The 17,754-nt window shown below is 37.1% G+C and overlaps 1 protein-coding gene across 12 annotated transcripts in view; it reads left to right on the top strand.

Annotated features, from left to right (window-relative positions):
• Window positions 1–17,754, top strand: part of RCBTB2 (RCC1 and BTB domain containing protein 2) — a 44,579-nt gene that overhangs the window by 5,800 nt on the left and 21,025 nt on the right. For 2 of the 12 annotated variants that reach the window (XM_009191921.3, XM_003913864.2), the window contains exons 2-9: window positions 2,923–3,021; window positions 5,278–5,373; window positions 11,962–12,117; window positions 12,369–12,519; window positions 14,811–14,977; window positions 15,529–15,687; window positions 15,826–15,933; window positions 16,941–17,083. In XM_009191921.3, the coding sequence (XP_009190185.1) occupies window positions 5,317–5,373; window positions 11,962–12,117; window positions 12,369–12,519; window positions 14,811–14,977; window positions 15,529–15,687; window positions 15,826–15,933; window positions 16,941–17,083 (941 nt within the window). In that variant the 5' untranslated portion in view covers window positions 2,923–3,021; window positions 5,278–5,316. The other 10 variants (XM_003913863.4, XM_021929615.1, XM_009191919.4 and 7 more) reach the window with 10 other exon arrangements.

Here is a 17,754-nt window from a genome sequence, read left to right as displayed (position 1 = left end):
CTGTTTTCTATTTATATTGCAAGGCAGATATTAGTATAGTAAGATTCTGTAAAAACAGTTTTAGGTTACATTTTAATAAAATGAGGAAATACATAAGAGACTGTTTTGCAAAGAACAAAGCACCTTTTAATATAAATAACTATATATCATATATATATGAGCCAAGTCATATATCCCAAAAGAAACATATAAGGGAAAAACTAATAAAGTAACACATAGTAAGATAATCTTACTGTCATCCCATAATAAGATCGTGTGAGATGATCTTATGCTGTAACACTGTCACTGTGAAGAAAATCTTCCCAATACTGTTGCCAGCTTTTGCCCTGGTTCTACAAGAAACATTGCCCTCCTATGCAGAAAAGAGGACGTTTGTAAGCAGATTTAGACCCTAAGCAGAAAGCACATTTTTGCCATTTTAATACACTGATATTAAACATTATTTTTTCTATTTTGGATTTTTCTTACAGGGACAATAGTATAAATACTACTCATTGGAATGTTATTTAATCCTCCTATTTTAAAAAATCTATTTATTATTATTATTATTTTTTGAGATGGAGTCTCACTCTGTCACCCAGGCTGGAGTGCAGTGGTGTGATCTTGGATCACTGTAACCTCTGCCTCCTCGGTTCAAGTGACTCTCCTGCCTCAGTCTCCCAAGTAGCTGGGATTACAGGCACACACCCTTACTCCTGGCTAATTTTTGTATTTTTAGTAGAGATGGGGTTTCACCATGTTGGCCAGGCTGGCCTCAAACTCCTGACCTCAGTTAATCTTCCCGTCTCTGCTTCCCAAAGTGTTGGGATTACACATGAGCCACCGTGCCCGGCCTATTTTCATTTTTTTAGAGGCAGAGTCTTGCTCTGTTGCTTAGGCTGATGTGCAGTGGTGTGATCATAGCTCATTTTTAAAACATTTTATTTATTTATTTATTATTTTTTGAGATAAGATCTTTGGCACCCGGGCCGAGTGCAGTGGTGCAATCATGGTTCACTGAAGCCTTGACATCCGGGCTCAAGCGATCCACCTATCTTAGCCTCCCGAGTAGCTGGGACTACAGGTGTGTACTACCACATGTAGCTAATTTTTAAGTTTTCTATAGAGACGGGGTCTTCCTATGTTGCCCAGGCTAGTCTCAAACTTTTGGGGACCTCAAGTGATCCTCAAAGTGCTGGGATTACAGGTGTGAGCCATCATGCCTGGCCTTCCTAGGGTATTGATTCAATTTTATTTTATAGATGGCTAAAGAAATTATAGTTTATGAGTTTTCATTACCAAACGTTTATTGGATTTCCATGTCCTTGGTAAAGGCAAAATTAGAATGATAGAATTCTCATTTTAAGAGTTTATTTTCTTTAACATGGGGTAACCTTAATCTCTCCATCCTGAGATGATTAATTTAAGCTCAAAGTCTTGAAAGCCATCTTGTCAGATGGAAAAGCTGTAGCACACCAGTTTATTGACAGTTACATGGGACCTTTTATCTTTGGTATTCCCTCCACCAAAACTTACCCATGAAAAAATTCCCATCAAAGTCTAGCCAGGCATATGTTGGTATCCATAACATGTTAAAATGGTATTGTCTTCTGCATGTTTTAAAATTGTATCAAATAGTATACCATATGTATCATTTTGTGACTTAGTGATTTTGGTGAACACTATTTTGTAGATATACCTGTTTTGATTCTAGATAATTTGTTTTAATAGCTGCCTAGTATGCATATGCCACAGTTCATTGGTTCTGTTGACCAATTCGCTTGCTCTTTCTTGCTTTTTGCTATTGGGAATATTTGTGTGTATGCTCTAGAGTTTATCTAGGGCAGTGTTGCTAAAATTGCAGGACTTGTTAGTGATCTGGAAATTAGTGGGCTGAGATCAGCATTTTCTTTTAAAATGAAATTGAACAGGATAAAATAGGATAGAGTAGGGTAGAATAAAATAGCATAAAGTAGAAAAAATAGAAAAGATATCAAGCATCTCATGTAGGAGGAGTACGAATTATTTTGTGAAATTTTTGTTTCAGTTATGTATACATATCAAAAAAAGATGGAAAGACTGCTGTGGTCTAAATATTGTTGAACTGTTCTGTAGAGTGATTGCACCAATGTACATTCCTTCTAGCAGTGGATATGAGTGTGCCTTCTCATCTACATCCTCGCCAGCACTGGGGAATTTTCTCCCTTGAACTTTTGCTGATCTGATAAAAGAGATCTATCTCATTGTGGTTGCATTTCTATGATAAATAATGTGGTGAACTTGAGTATCTTTTAATATGTTTATTAATTTATTCTTCTGTGAATTGCATGGATCATTTGTTCACTTTTGAATTGTGTCGTTTGTTTTATTCTTATTGATTTACAGGCATTCTTTATATATTTTGTATATGAATCCTTTCCAAGCTGTCCATTATGTATGTTACAAATACCGACCCCCATTCTGTGGCATATTTTTCCCTTTGTTCATATTTACTGCTCTTTTCTTTGTGGTTTATGCTTTCTTGTCGTATTTATGAAATCTTTAACTGCTCTGAGGTCATGAAGATATTTCTATACTTCCAAAAGTTCGAAAGTTTTGCTTTTTTTTTACATTTCCACATGGATTCTCTTTTATTTTCTGTATGGAAATACTATAGATTAAATTCTCCTTAGTGTACATTTTTTCATATGTTTCGGTGTCCAGCTTGTTTAAACCCTCTCCTGAAGCTTATAAAGTATGATATTCAAAAGTTACCTTTTATAACTTTAACATTTTTATAATAGAGCATCTCTGCTGCTGACTTTTTAATAGTAGATAGCACAGATACAATTTTTAAACTGTATTTTTCACAGATAAAGAATGGATTGTTAAATGTGCAAGATAGTGTATTCTTTTCCTTCTGTTTTTCTCTAATAGAATTTATTTGTGTATTTATATTTCCAGTCACATTAACTTTGCTCTAGAAGACAACTTTACAAGGATCAAAAAGGAACAGGATTAAAGATGACTGAATACTGGGTTCCAGAAATTTAAAACAATCAGGTACAAAAGTGTTTGGAGGGAATGCTCCCAGCCAGTCAGTATAAAAATAAAACTGTTGAGAATGTACACAAGAAAATCTTAAAGTATCTAGCCCTGAAATACAGTGGAGGGTCCCAAAACAAGGGCTTTGGGATAGTCCTGGTTCTAATACTGGCTCTGACACTGATTGGTTGGTGACTGTTGGTCACATTACTGAAATGAGTGAATAAAATGGAGGCAATGATTAACCTGTTTCATTTGGATATTATAAAGATTAAATGAGATAAGGTGAGGCACTTAGTGCCTGGCACAGAATAACTTTATTTTTACTGTTATTATTGCTGTTGTCATTTAGAATACATTTTATCACATCATGGGTATGGCTTTCTGTATGTATATTGTGAATTGTTATTTTAAGTATATATATCAACCTATTGTTAATAGCCTGGTGAAATCACATGGATAACAGGGTAAGGTAATCTCCACATGTATTGCACAAACTATACATGCAAATTGGGGATGCTAGTTTTCTCTATTATGTATGCATCACATTGAAATAATGTAAAAAAAAAAGCCAACCATCTACAATGCTAAAAAATTCAAAAGACTTTTTAGTAGTAGTATACAATAGTAATTAATCTTGATTTATTTTTAAATCTTGAAGGACTTTCTGATTGACTAATATGAAATTATGTTAATCTTATATTTCATCCAAATTGAATCCTGCACATCATTTCTTTGAATGTGGTAATTTCCATGACATACATGCAATTATGTCTTAACCTGATGTCAGATAAACAGAATGGCCTGTGTTCCCACCATTCTAATTTTAAAGAGTTTCATTATACTTGAAATTGATGAAAGACACTGAAAAGAGGTTTTGTCCTACTCAAAAGTCCAGGATCACTTTTTCATGATTTTGCACATTAACAAGATTTCCCTTCTGCTAGGAACGAAAGGGGCCTAGAGTAGTGCAGTGAGGGGCAGTCACATCTGTACTCGGTCCCTTTTCGTTTTTTCTCTTCTATCTCTCTTTCTTCTCCTCTCCTTTTATTTTTTATTCCAGGAAACTTGGGGCAAATATGGAAAAGGTGTTTCCTGGTAGGATGAAGGAGAAAGAGAGGGATCTTTGGTACAGGCCAGTTCTAATATACACAAAGCTGGGTTCTAAGGATGCTTTCTATAAATACGTTGTGTTTTACTCTGATCCATGGGCTGTGGCATTGAAGGAATCATCATCTGCCCTTTTGAAGAGCTTACCAATTAATAGAGAAGATACATCATACAAGAATAATTGTCATATGAGGCAGAATTTGAAAAGTGCCATCAATGTAGTTAAAAACAAAACAAAAAACTGCTGTGGAAATACAGAGAAGAGGTCCCAGCCCATTTGGGTAATCAGAATCCACGCTGATGTAAATCTCAGTGGCAGTCATGCTGGGTCTTAGAGAAAATTAGGATTTTAACAGATCTGCTAAGATGCCATAGATAATATGTAGTAAGTATTCATTAAAATGGCAAAATATCTTTCCATATCATCAATCAGATTGGTTTATACATTTTTAAGTGAGAAACTTCTAATTGATCTTCTTAAAAGCAAGCGTATCTTTTTTACTTGTTTCCAAACGTTATAAATAATAATTTGCTATTAGTTTTCATAATTTTAAGTTATAATAATTCTGAATAAATTATGATTCCTCATTCTGCGAGATCTTTTTATAGCTGAGGAAAAAAATTACTAATATCTTCAAGGGCGTAGAAAACATTGATAAAGAACACTGTTTAGACTTGGCCATATTTTGATTATTGTTTTTAATCTGTCTATTATGGGGCTCTCACTCTACTATAGAAAATATCAGATAAAAGGTTCCGATGTTAGTACCTGAAATAAAAGATTGTATTTAAGAAAATGGACCCCACCTCATGAATTAGAAAAAGCAACATCATTAAATACAGCCTTATTAAATTGCTTTTTGGAGGACAGAGATTATTTTATTTTTATTTATTTTTAGTGATGAAATAGTTGACCTCATAATTATTGAACCACAGTCCAGACATATTGCATAGCTTCTGCTAGAGCTGCTCCTGCTGTTACTTCTACCTGGTAGAAAGTAGGTGATGTTAGCATGGTTATTAAGGCAAGAACATTCAATGCATTGCTACATATTGGGTGGCTGTTGTTTCAGATTTTTCATTAAGTCCAGAATAACAAAGCCGCATTCATTCATTCATTTTTTTTCATCATTTTCATTCATTTCTCCTTTTTTTTTTTTCCAGCTTAGCAAATCACATATTCTTCTGTGGAACTGAGAATTGATGTCTGCTCTTCCCAGTGATTTGGAACTTTCCAATCCCAGAGAAAAGTTGACCAAGGTCTAAAATTTATTTTTCCTTATCATAGGAAGTCAACTCTGAAATGAAAATTTTCTACTCATTTCCTTTATAGTCTTAAGGACCCATGTATATTTTGAGACTACTTTTTCAGACCTCAGCAGGAAGATTCCCGTAAGAGGCCATCCAGTAGTTCCAGATCAATTAAAACATTTTTGGAGTTTTGTAGCTGGTAATTTTCATGCCTAAAGTTTAATTCCTTTATCTTCCCTTCACAACATTTGAGCTTAGCTTATTTTCTCTGCTAATTAGCAGTAAAGTAATTTTAACCTGCCTAGTTCCATCGAACATAAGGGATCCTGATTTTACCACATACTTTTTCCTCAGGGACTGCCCAGGACTGAGTCCATATGGAAGAAGAACTTCCTCTTTTCTCTGGAGACAGTGGCAAGGTTAGAAAAATCATGCCCTTGGAGCATGTGTGTTCTGTCGCATGAAATATACTTCATGAAGCATCTATTGGTCACCGATAGGAAGATCAATGAGATACTATCTATCTTTGAGGGGCTCACAGTGTAATCACTGAGATGCCAGCAGATAATTGTTGTCGGTATGGAGAATGCTGAAGGGGCCAGCAGGGAACTGATACGCCTGAGGTGCAGAGACAGGGCTCCCAGAGATGGTGACAGTGATGGATGAGGCAGGAAGGCCATCCCCTACCTTCAGACAGTGCTGGCCTGCAAGAGACTCTGAGTTGACCAATGTTTATCCCATTCCCAGAGATTTTTAAAATTATAAACTATCTGATCTTAGATGATATGTTCTCAATTCATCGTAGACATTCTTTAATTTCTTTCTTCATCACATCTGAACATGACAGTCAACCAGCTTAAGTCCACTCAGTGTCCAGTTGATGTTAAAAGCCTCACATCTTCCTACATGCATATTGATTTCCATGTTGTGTTATTTTGTTAAATTTACAAAATATCTGCTTATTGCTATTAACAGCTTAATATTAACCGTCACTATTAACTTTTGTCAGTTTCCCATACTTATTTAATAAAATCATGTCAAAATTCAATCAAACTGTAAAGAATTATGCAAAGCCAGCATCATGTACAAAGATGGCAAAGCTTTTGAAACTAAACCGTAGCATTACCATGTGCAGACTTAAGTGTTCATTTGTGAGCCCTTGTAGGAAAGTCCAAAAGTAGCTTACAAAAGTAATGTATAGAACTTAAGAGTCTCACAAAATGTTAGCAGAAAAATTCCTAATTTTTCCTAGGAACAAGTTTCATAAAATAAAGAATAGATTCACAGAATCAGCAATGAAATTACAGTATTGTAACTACATAGTGATTGAACATATACAAATATATATACAAAGTATTATAATGAATGAATGTTTATAATATAATGAATACTATATAGTGAATATATTTATAAGATATAATGAATATAATGAATATATACAAATTGTTCTAATGCTAGGAAGTACTCAAAAGGTGAAGTGTTGGCATTTTTTCTTAACTCTTTTTTGCTAGGTATGCCTAACATGTAATTTTGATTTTCTTTAAATATACTGTATTTTAAATTGAATTGCAACAACTCGATAGTTGTCTGTAATTAAGTGAAGTATGGTTATACACTCGATTCTTCATATTGCTGGAGAAGCATAGTTACACAGGTATCACTCACTCAAAGGAAGAAGAAGGTGCAATTTGGCCTCTAATTTTGTGGCAGATGTATTTCCTTAATTATGTTTTCCTTGAGCTAATATTAAAATTTCAGGACTTGACATTTCCCAAACAGACGCCAGATCTTGAAGGAAGGGGAGGTGAACTAGATGTGAGAAAAGTAGTAAAAGAAAGCCGGCCTGGGTTAATTATCACCTGTGGCAGTGTTATTTGCAGTAAGGAGGGTTACCTGTGCCAAACCAGGACTGAATTCTAGGGACACCATATTGCCATGCTCTCATTCCTTAGTACTGCTTTTTTCCCCATACAGATTTTTCTATTGACTACACTTGGCTCTTGCTCAGCCAGTTTCTTACTTGACAGTGGGGCACGGAGTTGATTGGGTCATTCTGCAGAGACAGCTGCTGTCATGCAGAATGACTGCAGATAGATTGAGGCTGCTATGGGGGACTATTGTGTGCATCCTACATTGTCTCATGAGTGTGCTGGACAGAAGAATGTATATTGCTTCTCTGAACAAAGATGCTGTAATTCCTTGAGACTGACACAGGTAGAGTATCCCTTATCCGAAATGCTTGGGACCAGAAGCATTTGGATTTCAATTTTTTTTTTTAAATTTTGGAATATTTGCTTTATATTTACCAGTTGAGTATCTTTAATCTGAAAATGTGAAATCTGAAATGCTCCAATGAACGCTTCCTTTGAGCAGGACCTTTGAGCATCAAAATTGGTGCTGAAAAAGTTTTGGGTTTTGGATTCAGATTTTTGAATTAGGGATGCTCAGCCTGTATTAAATATGTACTTCAAAAAATGCAAATACATGCATTTTATAAATTTAGTCATCAGTTCCCTATGTAATAGTTGCCCTAACAAACTTAAAAATTGAGTATTTGATGACTAACTTCCAGCAGCCAGCCTTCTGCCAGAGATTAAAAGCAATGTATTCACATCTCTGTTGTACTCAGGTTATATTGTAATTATTTGTTTTCTATTAAATTGTGACCTCCTTGAAGGGAATGATCATGTCTTATTTTTGTATCTTAGTCAGTGATACTATCAGATCCCACATTCTCCTGACTTGTAGCATCATTTCATAAAACTTACAGACTGGAGGTTTCATTAAAGAAAACACATATTAGAATCCCAGTAGCCAGTAGAGTTACGGGCTGGGTACCATAGGTTTTCACACAGGTGGGCCAGGAAGAAAGCCTATAACTAATCATTTGTAGACAGGTGTGTAAGAGCTGGCTGGAATTTACAGCCTGATTCTAGACATCCAGAAAACCACTTGATTTAATAGCAGAGCAGGATGAAATATAAAACTCTGCTTGCAAGGGAAAAATGAAATAGTCATTGTGTCTTTCCATCTGTGCTTTTCGTGGAAGACAACCCACAGTAGGCATTATTGCCTGTTCCTTATGGAGTCTGAGAATAGCCAAAGCCCTGCAAATGCAAGCAAACACTAGGTCTACCAGCGGTATCACACTTTATGTCAACTTTTTACTCAGCCATCGGATGATATGTGGAAAGAACTCTGGGCTTTAATCTGGCCCGTCCACTGAGAAGCTAGTGATCTTGGACGATTACTTAGTCTCCCTGTGCCCCAGTTTTCCCATAGGTAACATGAGGATAATAGTATCTATGTCCTACAATTGTTGTGAAGATGAGAAGTAAGATATAAACATTATTAGATTATTAATACATCTACATTAAATACTTGTTCCACTTCCACTTCCTAAACCTTATTCTTTTGGAAATTTACAGGCTTAAAATAGGAAAAAAATTAAAAATGAAGACCTCATAGAAAATAAGATTTCTTCATGATGTTGGATGGTGGGGTAATTTAAAGTAGAAGCTTAACCAAAAACTAACGTAACAAAATTCCATCCTTAGCTCTATCGTGGCCTTGGGCAAGTTGCTATTTTTTCAGTAAACCAGGTGTCACAGAGAAGAAATAAAAATTTTAAATAAAGATTCTTAGATTTCTAGATCAATGTCACTTCACCATAGAACACTGTGTGTTCCTAAAATATATATATAATAAAATTGAGGACATAGTTTTACACTTGCATATAACTGTAACCTCTTACATATGTGAGATTTTATTTTGAATTCCAAATTCCAAATTAAGGTTGTCCTGTAGGGAATGCCTGTGGATTTTCCTACCATATATATATATATATTTCCTACCATATATATATAAATATATACATATATATATATATTTTTTTTGTAAAGTACTCTGTAACTAAAGTAAATGCAGAAACAGTAAGCACTGTTTCAAAAGTGAATGGGAGAACCAACTGTTGGTGTTGCCCAAAAGATAACAGAAGGTGTTCTTCCTAGGGCAAGGTCTTGTGATCCAAGTGGCCTGTGAGGGAATGTGACTGGATTTGGCATCAGGAGAGCTTGGCCCTGGTACAGGCTCTGCCGTTAACTCACAGGGCGATGCTGATAGCAGGGACAAGCTGCTTGGCTTCTCTGTTAGTTTCTTGGGGCAGCTGCAACAAATGACTACAATTCAAACAACAGCAATGTCTTTTCTCACAGTTCTGGAGGCTAGAAGTCTGAAATCAAGGCATCATCAGGGCGATGCTCCCTCGGTATCTCTCAGGAAGCATCTTCTCAGCTTCTGGTGGTGGCCCCCAGCCATCCTTGCTGCTACTTGACTTCCAGATGTATCACTGCAGTCCCTGTCTCTGTTGTCACCTGGCCTTTTTCCCTGTGTATCACTGTGTGCCCTTTCATCTTCTTATAGACATTAGTCATTGGACATAGGGCCCGCTCTAATCCAGTATGACTCCATCTTAACTCATTACATCTACAAAGACCCTATTTCCAAACAAAGTCACCTTCTGAGGTTGTAGGTGGATCTGGACTTCGAGGGGAAACCATTCAACCCACTGCAGCTCCTCTCTGGGGTTTCTTCGGGTTTCTCAGAAAATTATCTTTTGAGTTCTGTTTAGCCACAGCATTCGATAGTGCCATGAAGATTATTCAGAAAAGATAGAAACCTGAAAACAAAGCTTTATGTACAAGAAAAAAGCTGGTGGCTCTGCTTGTCTCTAGGTCCAGTGGCCATTGGGACAGCTGCTCCATGCATCTTAGCTTCCCTTTACTGACTGCAGACTTCACTTGGGCTACAAGTTAATACCGTTGGCCAGGATCAGAAGGAAACTTAAAAGTTTGAGAACTTAGTAACAAAGCTGTATTTGATGATATGGCTCAGGTGGAGTAGAAATGGAGAGCTCTGGAGCCAGGAGCAGGGATTTGGGGCCCAGTTTTCAGAATGGCTTCCATGTGAAGGAGTTACAGAGGATGGGATGGAAAGGAGGACTGTGAATCCAGAAATGAGTCACAGCCATTCAAACATTTACTTGTTCATTTCACCAACACAAAGGTATGTATTGCATTGTTAGCTCCAAAGGATGGATGACATGGTAGTAAAAGACTCGGTCTCTGTCCTCCTGAAGTATACTCAGGAGTCTGTGAAGGTGGCCCCAGAGAATTTCATGGTAATGAGGACAGGGGAGGCTTGCTAAGTTAGTAGTGTGGACTTGAGAAGAGCAGAGTTGCTGACTTGTGCTCTTTTAAGGTGGAAGGGACAAGTAGGTGTTCAGTTCTGTAGAAGGTAAGTGGATAGTCCACTCAGTTGTACACCAGAACGCATTCCCGGTAAGGTTGATTTAATAACTGATGGTAAAGAGAGGAGGCCTTAGAAAATCTTTGCTGCTTTAAATCATGTTTAAGTTTGTTGATGTTGTGGGAAATAGCAGACATGCCATTTGATAGGCATATTGGCTGTTTATGTATCTTACTATAACCTTCAAAATGTTGGCAACTTGAAAAGTATATCAATAAAAATGCCTCCAAAGTAGCAAATAGGTAAAACTCTTTCAAACAAATTTATAACATGCTCTTTTAGGAGTGCAGGTGCTCGTGATCTTAATGTATGCTGTTAGGGGGTTAATTGTGACCCTGCAACATTTGTGTGTTGAAGTCCTAACAGCCAGTACCTCACAGTGCAACTTATTTGGAAATGGGGCAATGCAGATGTAGTTAGTTAAGATGAGGTCATTAGGGTGGACCTTAATCCAATATAATTGGGGTCCTTATGAAAAGGGGAAATTTAGATGCAGAGATATGCAGGGCATGGGGGGAGATGATGTGAACAGACATAGGGAGAAGACAGCCATCCACAAGCTGAGAAGTGCAGCCTGGAAGGAGATCCTTCCCTCACAGCCCTCAAAAGGAGCTAGCTAGCTGATACCTTGAGTTTGGACTTCCAGTTTCCAGAACCATAACACAGTAAATTTCTGTTGGTTAAGCCACCTCGCTTGTCACTACTTTGTTACGGCTGCCTTAACAAACAAGTACACGTATTTTCTGGGTGTTTCTTGTGCCGACCCCCAAACTTGCTTGAGGGATGAGGAAACCCACCAGTTCCTCAAACTGAAGGCCAGGTAAAGCTTGCCCATGAACTAAAACTTCGGACCGTTTCCTTGGTGTCACTTTCAGCATTGTTCTTTACTAAGCATTGTTCTTGACTTAGGCAGCAGATGACATGGCAGCTCGCTCTCTCTCTCTTGTTTTTACAACCAGCCTAGTTTCACAGCTACATTTAAGACATAGCCAATATTTAAAGTATCTGCTGAACATTCAGTTCCCAGAAGCCCAGCTGTGGATGACTCCTGTGTCCTTGAGGACAATGAGTAGGGGAGACTTGGTTCCACCTGGGCCTCCGGTGCTCGGCGGCTGGGAGCCGCCCGGAAGCAGCTGGCAGAGGCAATCCCTGCAGCTGTGACAGGCCTCTAGAAAACAGATGCAGTGTGTTCCTCCCAAAACCAGTGTTTGCTCTCTTCTACAGAACTGAAGGGGCAGAGAAAATTCACTTTTTAATTTGTTGTTTCAACATATATTTTTTCCTTTTCAGCCAGTACAGGCTACTCTGTCATCTTTGAAGATGTTAGATGTGGGAAAGTGGCCAATTTTTTCCCTTTGTTCTGAGGAAGAACTACAGTTAATTCGTCAGGCTTGTGTCTTTGGCAGTGCTGGCAATGAAGTTTTATACACTACAGTAAATGATGAGGTAATTTTGAAGAAAATAATTCAGCTGCTCACATTTTTAGAAATGGATTTGCCAAATTGAAGATCTTGGGGGAACTAAGGAATAAAAGGTAAAAAAAAAAAAAAAAAAAAAAGTAAATAAAAACAAAGGAAATTAGATTTTATTTATTATATAAAGAAGCAGTTTGCTTAAGGAAGATGATGCCTGTTTGGATGTAATTTATAGTTTGTTAGAAATAGAACTGCTTGAACTAACAGTGGTTTTTCCCATAGATTTTTGTGCTTGGCACAAACTGTTGTGGCTGTTTGGGGTTAGGTGACGTCCAGAGCACCATTGAACCTCGGAGACTGGATTCTTTAAGTGGCAAGAAAATAGCCAGCCTCAGCTATGGGAGTGGTCCACATATTGTCCTTGCAACAACAGGTAACCTAGGAACCCCATGTAGAATTTCAGGTTTATTTGTCAGCTGCCCTTGAGAACATTGTTTAATTGGTTGAGAGTTGCTGGTTCTTCCTGTGAAATTGACTATGTTTTGGATACCATGAAACATGAATGTATCTGAATGCCAGCATAAGGTAATGTGGCAGATGGAATCTAGTAATCATTGTGTTTTAGATGTATGAATGACAATGCTATAAGCCCAGTAAACACTGCTGAACTCATTGTGAACTTTGGCAAGTCTGTCTGAACTTTGAATTCCTGATCTATGAATTGAAAGACTAAACCTTGTGTCCAACATCCCCACCCCCCTCGCCAACTCTTAGCATTCTGTGATTCTTACGCTAAAGAGTGACTGATGGCTGTAGTTGGCGTTAGTAGTAGGGATTAGCCACTTCATAAGGGATTGAGTAGAAAAATTCCTTGCTCTGAGTGAAGCAAGGAGGAAGAAAGAAAGAAAATAAATAAAATTTCTCCCCAGAAGGTTGTAACCATGGATTTGTAGTTTAATTCACATCAAGACTGAATGGTACAAGAAATCTCAACCCTTGAATTTATTCAAGGTACTGGATGGCAAGTGCCTTAAGGGCATGATAGATGTTAATGCAGATCCTTTCTAGGGGAAGGCACCTTTATCCTAGGCCTGAGAGAATTAACCGAAATAATTGTTCAATGGCAATAGCACATAGTCAAGAAACAACCAGATATACAGTAGTCTCCCCTTATCCATGGTTTTACTTTCTCAGGTTTCAGTTCCCTGCAGTTGACTGTGGTCTGAAAGTATAAATGTAAAATTTCCAAAATAAGCAATTCATAAGTTTTAAATTGTGTGCCATTCTGAGTAGGGTGCTATTTCACCATCTTGCTCCATCCCACCTGGGACATGAATCATCCCTTTGTCCAGCGTCTCTGCTGTAGACACTCCCAGCCGTTAGTTACTCAGTAGCTGTCTTAGTTATTAGATTGACTGTCTTGGTTTCATAGGGCTTGTGTTCAAGTCACCCTTATTTTACTTAATAATAGCCCTAAAGTGCAAGAGTAGTGATGCTTGCAATTTGGATATGCCGAAGAGAAACCATACAGTTCTTGCTTTAAATGAAAAATGGAGAGTTTTCATGCTGAGGTTGTTAAGATTTATGGTAAGAACAAATCTTCCGTCTGTGACATTGTGAACAGTACATTTTGTAGTTGTTCTATTTCATTATTAGTTATTGTTGTTAATCTCTTATTACGCCTAACTTACAAATTAAACTTTATCATAAGTATGTATGTATAGGGAAAATCATAGTATATACAGGTTCAGTACAAGAGTCTTAGAATGTATCTCCTGCAGATAAGGGGGGCTTGCTATGCAGAGAAACAAGGTACCATGAATGGGAACCAGAGGAAATAACAGACAGCAAGAACTGATTACTAAATATCAGGTGTTAAAATTATCAGACACCAATTATAAGACAGCTATATTTATTGTTTGAAGAAATTAAAATGAGCTTGAAGATAATCTGCAGGGATTATAGAAGATTTGAAAAGATCCAAATGAGCAATATGATTATCAAATGAAAATTCAGTGGACAAATTTTGTAGCAGTTTGAACACAGCAAATTAGTAAAATTAGTAAACTGGAAGATAGATCAGAAGTCATTATTCAGAATATAGCACAAAGAGACAACATGCTGGAAAATACAGATGAAATGAGTACATACTGTATGATTTCATTTATTTAAATTTCAAAAACAGGAAAAACTAAAAATTTGTATGCAAGATGCATACATGAGGGCCTTTTGGGGGGTGATTATAAGGTTATATTTCTTGACTTAAGTAGTAGTGCGTGACTGTACATACATGTTTTATGAACTTTTCTGTGTATTATGCTATGTAATAAGTAATAACAAAGATTTTTAAAAAATCAACTTGGTGATTATTTTAAAGATAAGGAAATTAAGACCCAGGGGAGTTAAGTGGCCTTATAATCTTTTGACTTCATTCTGATGTTTTTGCTATTACTCCCAGCAGCCTTTTCTCTGCTGTTTATTAAAAACTTATTTTCCCGTTATTATAACTGTGTGCATTTAAGTTTCACCTTGTTGCTTTGAGGTAGAATGCAGTTTATACTTTCCAAATAGATTCTTTTGTAGAATGACTTTGGTGGAATGGGGAAGTTGATTAGTTTTTTGCACCTGAATTTTTAGATTTCATTTGTGGAAGCTGTGCTACATATATTTTTGTATAATGAAGTAGATGTCGTAAAAGCTGGTTGTCTTTCTTTTTATTTTCAGAAGGAGAAGTCTTTACCTGGGGTCATAATGCTTATAGCCAGCTGGGCAATGGGACAACTAATCATGGTTTAGTGCCCTGTCAAATCTCAACTAATTTGTCAAACAAACAAGTCATTGAAGTTGCCTGTGGGTCTTACCATTCTTTGGTGCTAACATCTGATGGAGAGGTGAGAATAGTCAGCATAAAGCTCATTGATTTTTTTCAATAAGATTATGTAGACTTCTATAGTAGTCCTGGAAATACAATCATCTGATTAAAATAACCTCCCTCAAATTCAGCCTTATTTTTGGTAGCAATTCACAGTCAGGGTATTGATGTTGTGACATTTATCTGTACGTAGTAAGGTCTTCCATAATTGCGAAATTTAAAAGGAGGTGTTGTTCCTTCTCTGTTGCTGTAGTAAAGAGGTTATTTGCAATAAGAAAAATCCCCAAATGCTGAAAAAGATGGCTAGGGCAAAGTAGATACTTTTGTGTTACGTGTTATTTAATAGCAATTATTACTGTTCATATAGATAACACCAACCACCTAATTTTATAAAATCATGTACGTTGTGTAAGAATGAATTTTGTAAACACTTCTCTGCCTGTGTTGTGAGGATTTATAGATCTGAAGCACTTTGAGAGGGAAGACTCGGTGCCACAAGTACATGTCAGTGTCCAGTTGAGACACTTTATAAATTAATGTGTTTCATTTACTGATCTTTCCTTTAAACAGGTATTTGCCTGGGGTTATAATAACTCTGGGCAGGTAGGATCTGGATCAACAGTTAATCAGCCAATCCCTCGAAGAGTCACTGGCTGCCTACAGAATAAAGTAGTTGTGACCATAGCATGTGGGCAGATGTGCTGCATGGCGGTAGTGGACACGGGGGAGGTAAGGAAGTTATTTTACATCTTGCTTAAAAACCCTGTTTGCCACATCAGTCTCATGCTAGTATGGTATGTCCCACATAATAGACAACTTGCTGGCTGTTTATCTCTTGAGAGGATTGAGGGTGTCATTTTCTCTCAGGTCTATGTCTGGGGTTACAATGGAAACGGGCAGCTTGGACTTGGCAGCAGTGGCAACCAGCCAACCCCTTGCAGAGTGGCAGCTTTGCAAGGCATCCGTGTCCAGCGGGTACGTCCACTGTCAGTTTGTGTGCGTGTATTTTTAAGTCTTCACTGGCAAAGATATCAATATATTAAAAACATAGATTTCTTGGCAGGATGAAAAGTTTAGCTGCTTGGATGTCTTCATTAAAATAAAGGTTAAATCTCTTTTTCCTTGAATTAAATTGCAGATGTTCAGAAAATTTCTGTTCCAGGGCACTGTCACATACCTTTTGGAATATAAATTGTTATAAGCTTTCCTGAGGAAGCTTTGGCAGGGTGTACAAGAGCCTTAAAAGCCTTTCTATCCTTTGACCTGTTGTTCTACTCCTAGGGAATTTCCCTGAGGAACCAACAGTTCCTGTAACTCTCTTACAGAATTAGTTAAGAAGAGATATATATATGTATATATGATAACTTTAATAAAAAACAATAGGTGTAACAGAAATCAAATCATAAGTTAATGATTAGCTAAATTCTGCCAAGTGTATATGCTGGAGATGATGTATACAAAGAATTTTTAATGATATGGGAAACTGCTATGTGTAATGTCTAATAATATGAAGCAAGATACAGAACTGCTTATACAACATGGTCAGTAAAAAAAAAATGCTATAGGTGCATATCTCTATGTCTAAATAGAAATAGAAAAAAAAGCCTCTGATCTTCAGAGAACTTTTATAATTATATTTTTCTATATTTTTCAAATTGAACCTGGTTTACTTTTATAATCAAAAAAGAAAATAATTATTTAAAAAATACAAGTGTCGTTTCTGACATTCCCCTCATACCCCTTGATTTCTGTGAGCATTAAAGCTCCAGTGAACCGGGGCAGGTGCTCACGCCAGGGGACTCATGACAGTCTTACTGCAGTTCTGGCCCACATGTTCTGGAAGGGTGTTGGTTAACTTAATGCTTGCCTCTACGGATAGGCTGCCTCTTTCTTTTTTTCATTTTTGTTTCTTAACCTACTTTGCGGAAGCAGTGAAATAATGACTTCTGTTTGCAGTCCTGAGTGGATTTTTTTCCTTCCAGGTCGCCTGTGGCTACGCACACACATTAGTATTAACAGATGAAGGCCAAGTGTATGCTTGGGGCGCCAATTCTTATGGGCAGTTGGGCACTGGCAATAAAAGCAACCAGTCCTATCCTACTCCCGTCACTGTGGAAAAGGACAGGTAACATGGCCATTTTCACAGTCCCCACACTGGTCTTTGGTGATTGTGATTAAACAGGACTTAGACATAGAGAGAATGGTGGGGAATGTACTGCTAGTGTTAGAATAGTATTTAACAAGAGTATTTATTCCTTTATAAAAATTGGCTTTGTAATTGTTGGGGAGATTGATTGTATGTTAAATATGCTATTTTCACTTACCCATGTTTCCTCTATACTTCCAACAGCTATTCTAAGCAAACTGCAATGACTAAACTTGCAACAGCTACTCTGTTACTCTTCTCCCTTACAAATCACCCTTTTGCCCTCCTCCTTTCCCTGTTTTATATTCTTAAGGTGATGTCGATAACATTCGAGGGCGCTCTTCCCTGGCTTAGGAAAAGGTACCTTGCGTGGGGTATAAAGCTGGTCACTCAGCTACATAGAAAATTTGCCGGTTGAAAAGGATAAGGTTATTTCATTACTTTTAACTCCCAAGCTGTCACTATGAGGAAGAGTAAAATGGTTAGGAAATTAAGATTTAGTTTTGTGCACTTGTTTGCAAGGTTGTGTTATGTAATTAGCACATCCAGAATTAGTTTCCATGTTATTCTGATATTTTTGAAAGCCTTTGGAATTTCTCAAGCATGGTCAGATTGCTGCCTTTTCGCTTTCCATTTCTTAACAGTAGTAT

Source organism: Papio anubis, chromosome 15, assembly GCF_008728515.1.
Source record: "Papio anubis isolate 15944 chromosome 15, Panubis1.0, whole genome shotgun sequence".
Classification (NCBI taxonomy): Eukaryota; Metazoa; Chordata; class Mammalia; order Primates; family Cercopithecidae; genus Papio; species Papio anubis.
This window is presented reverse-complemented; position numbering and strand designations above follow the sequence as displayed.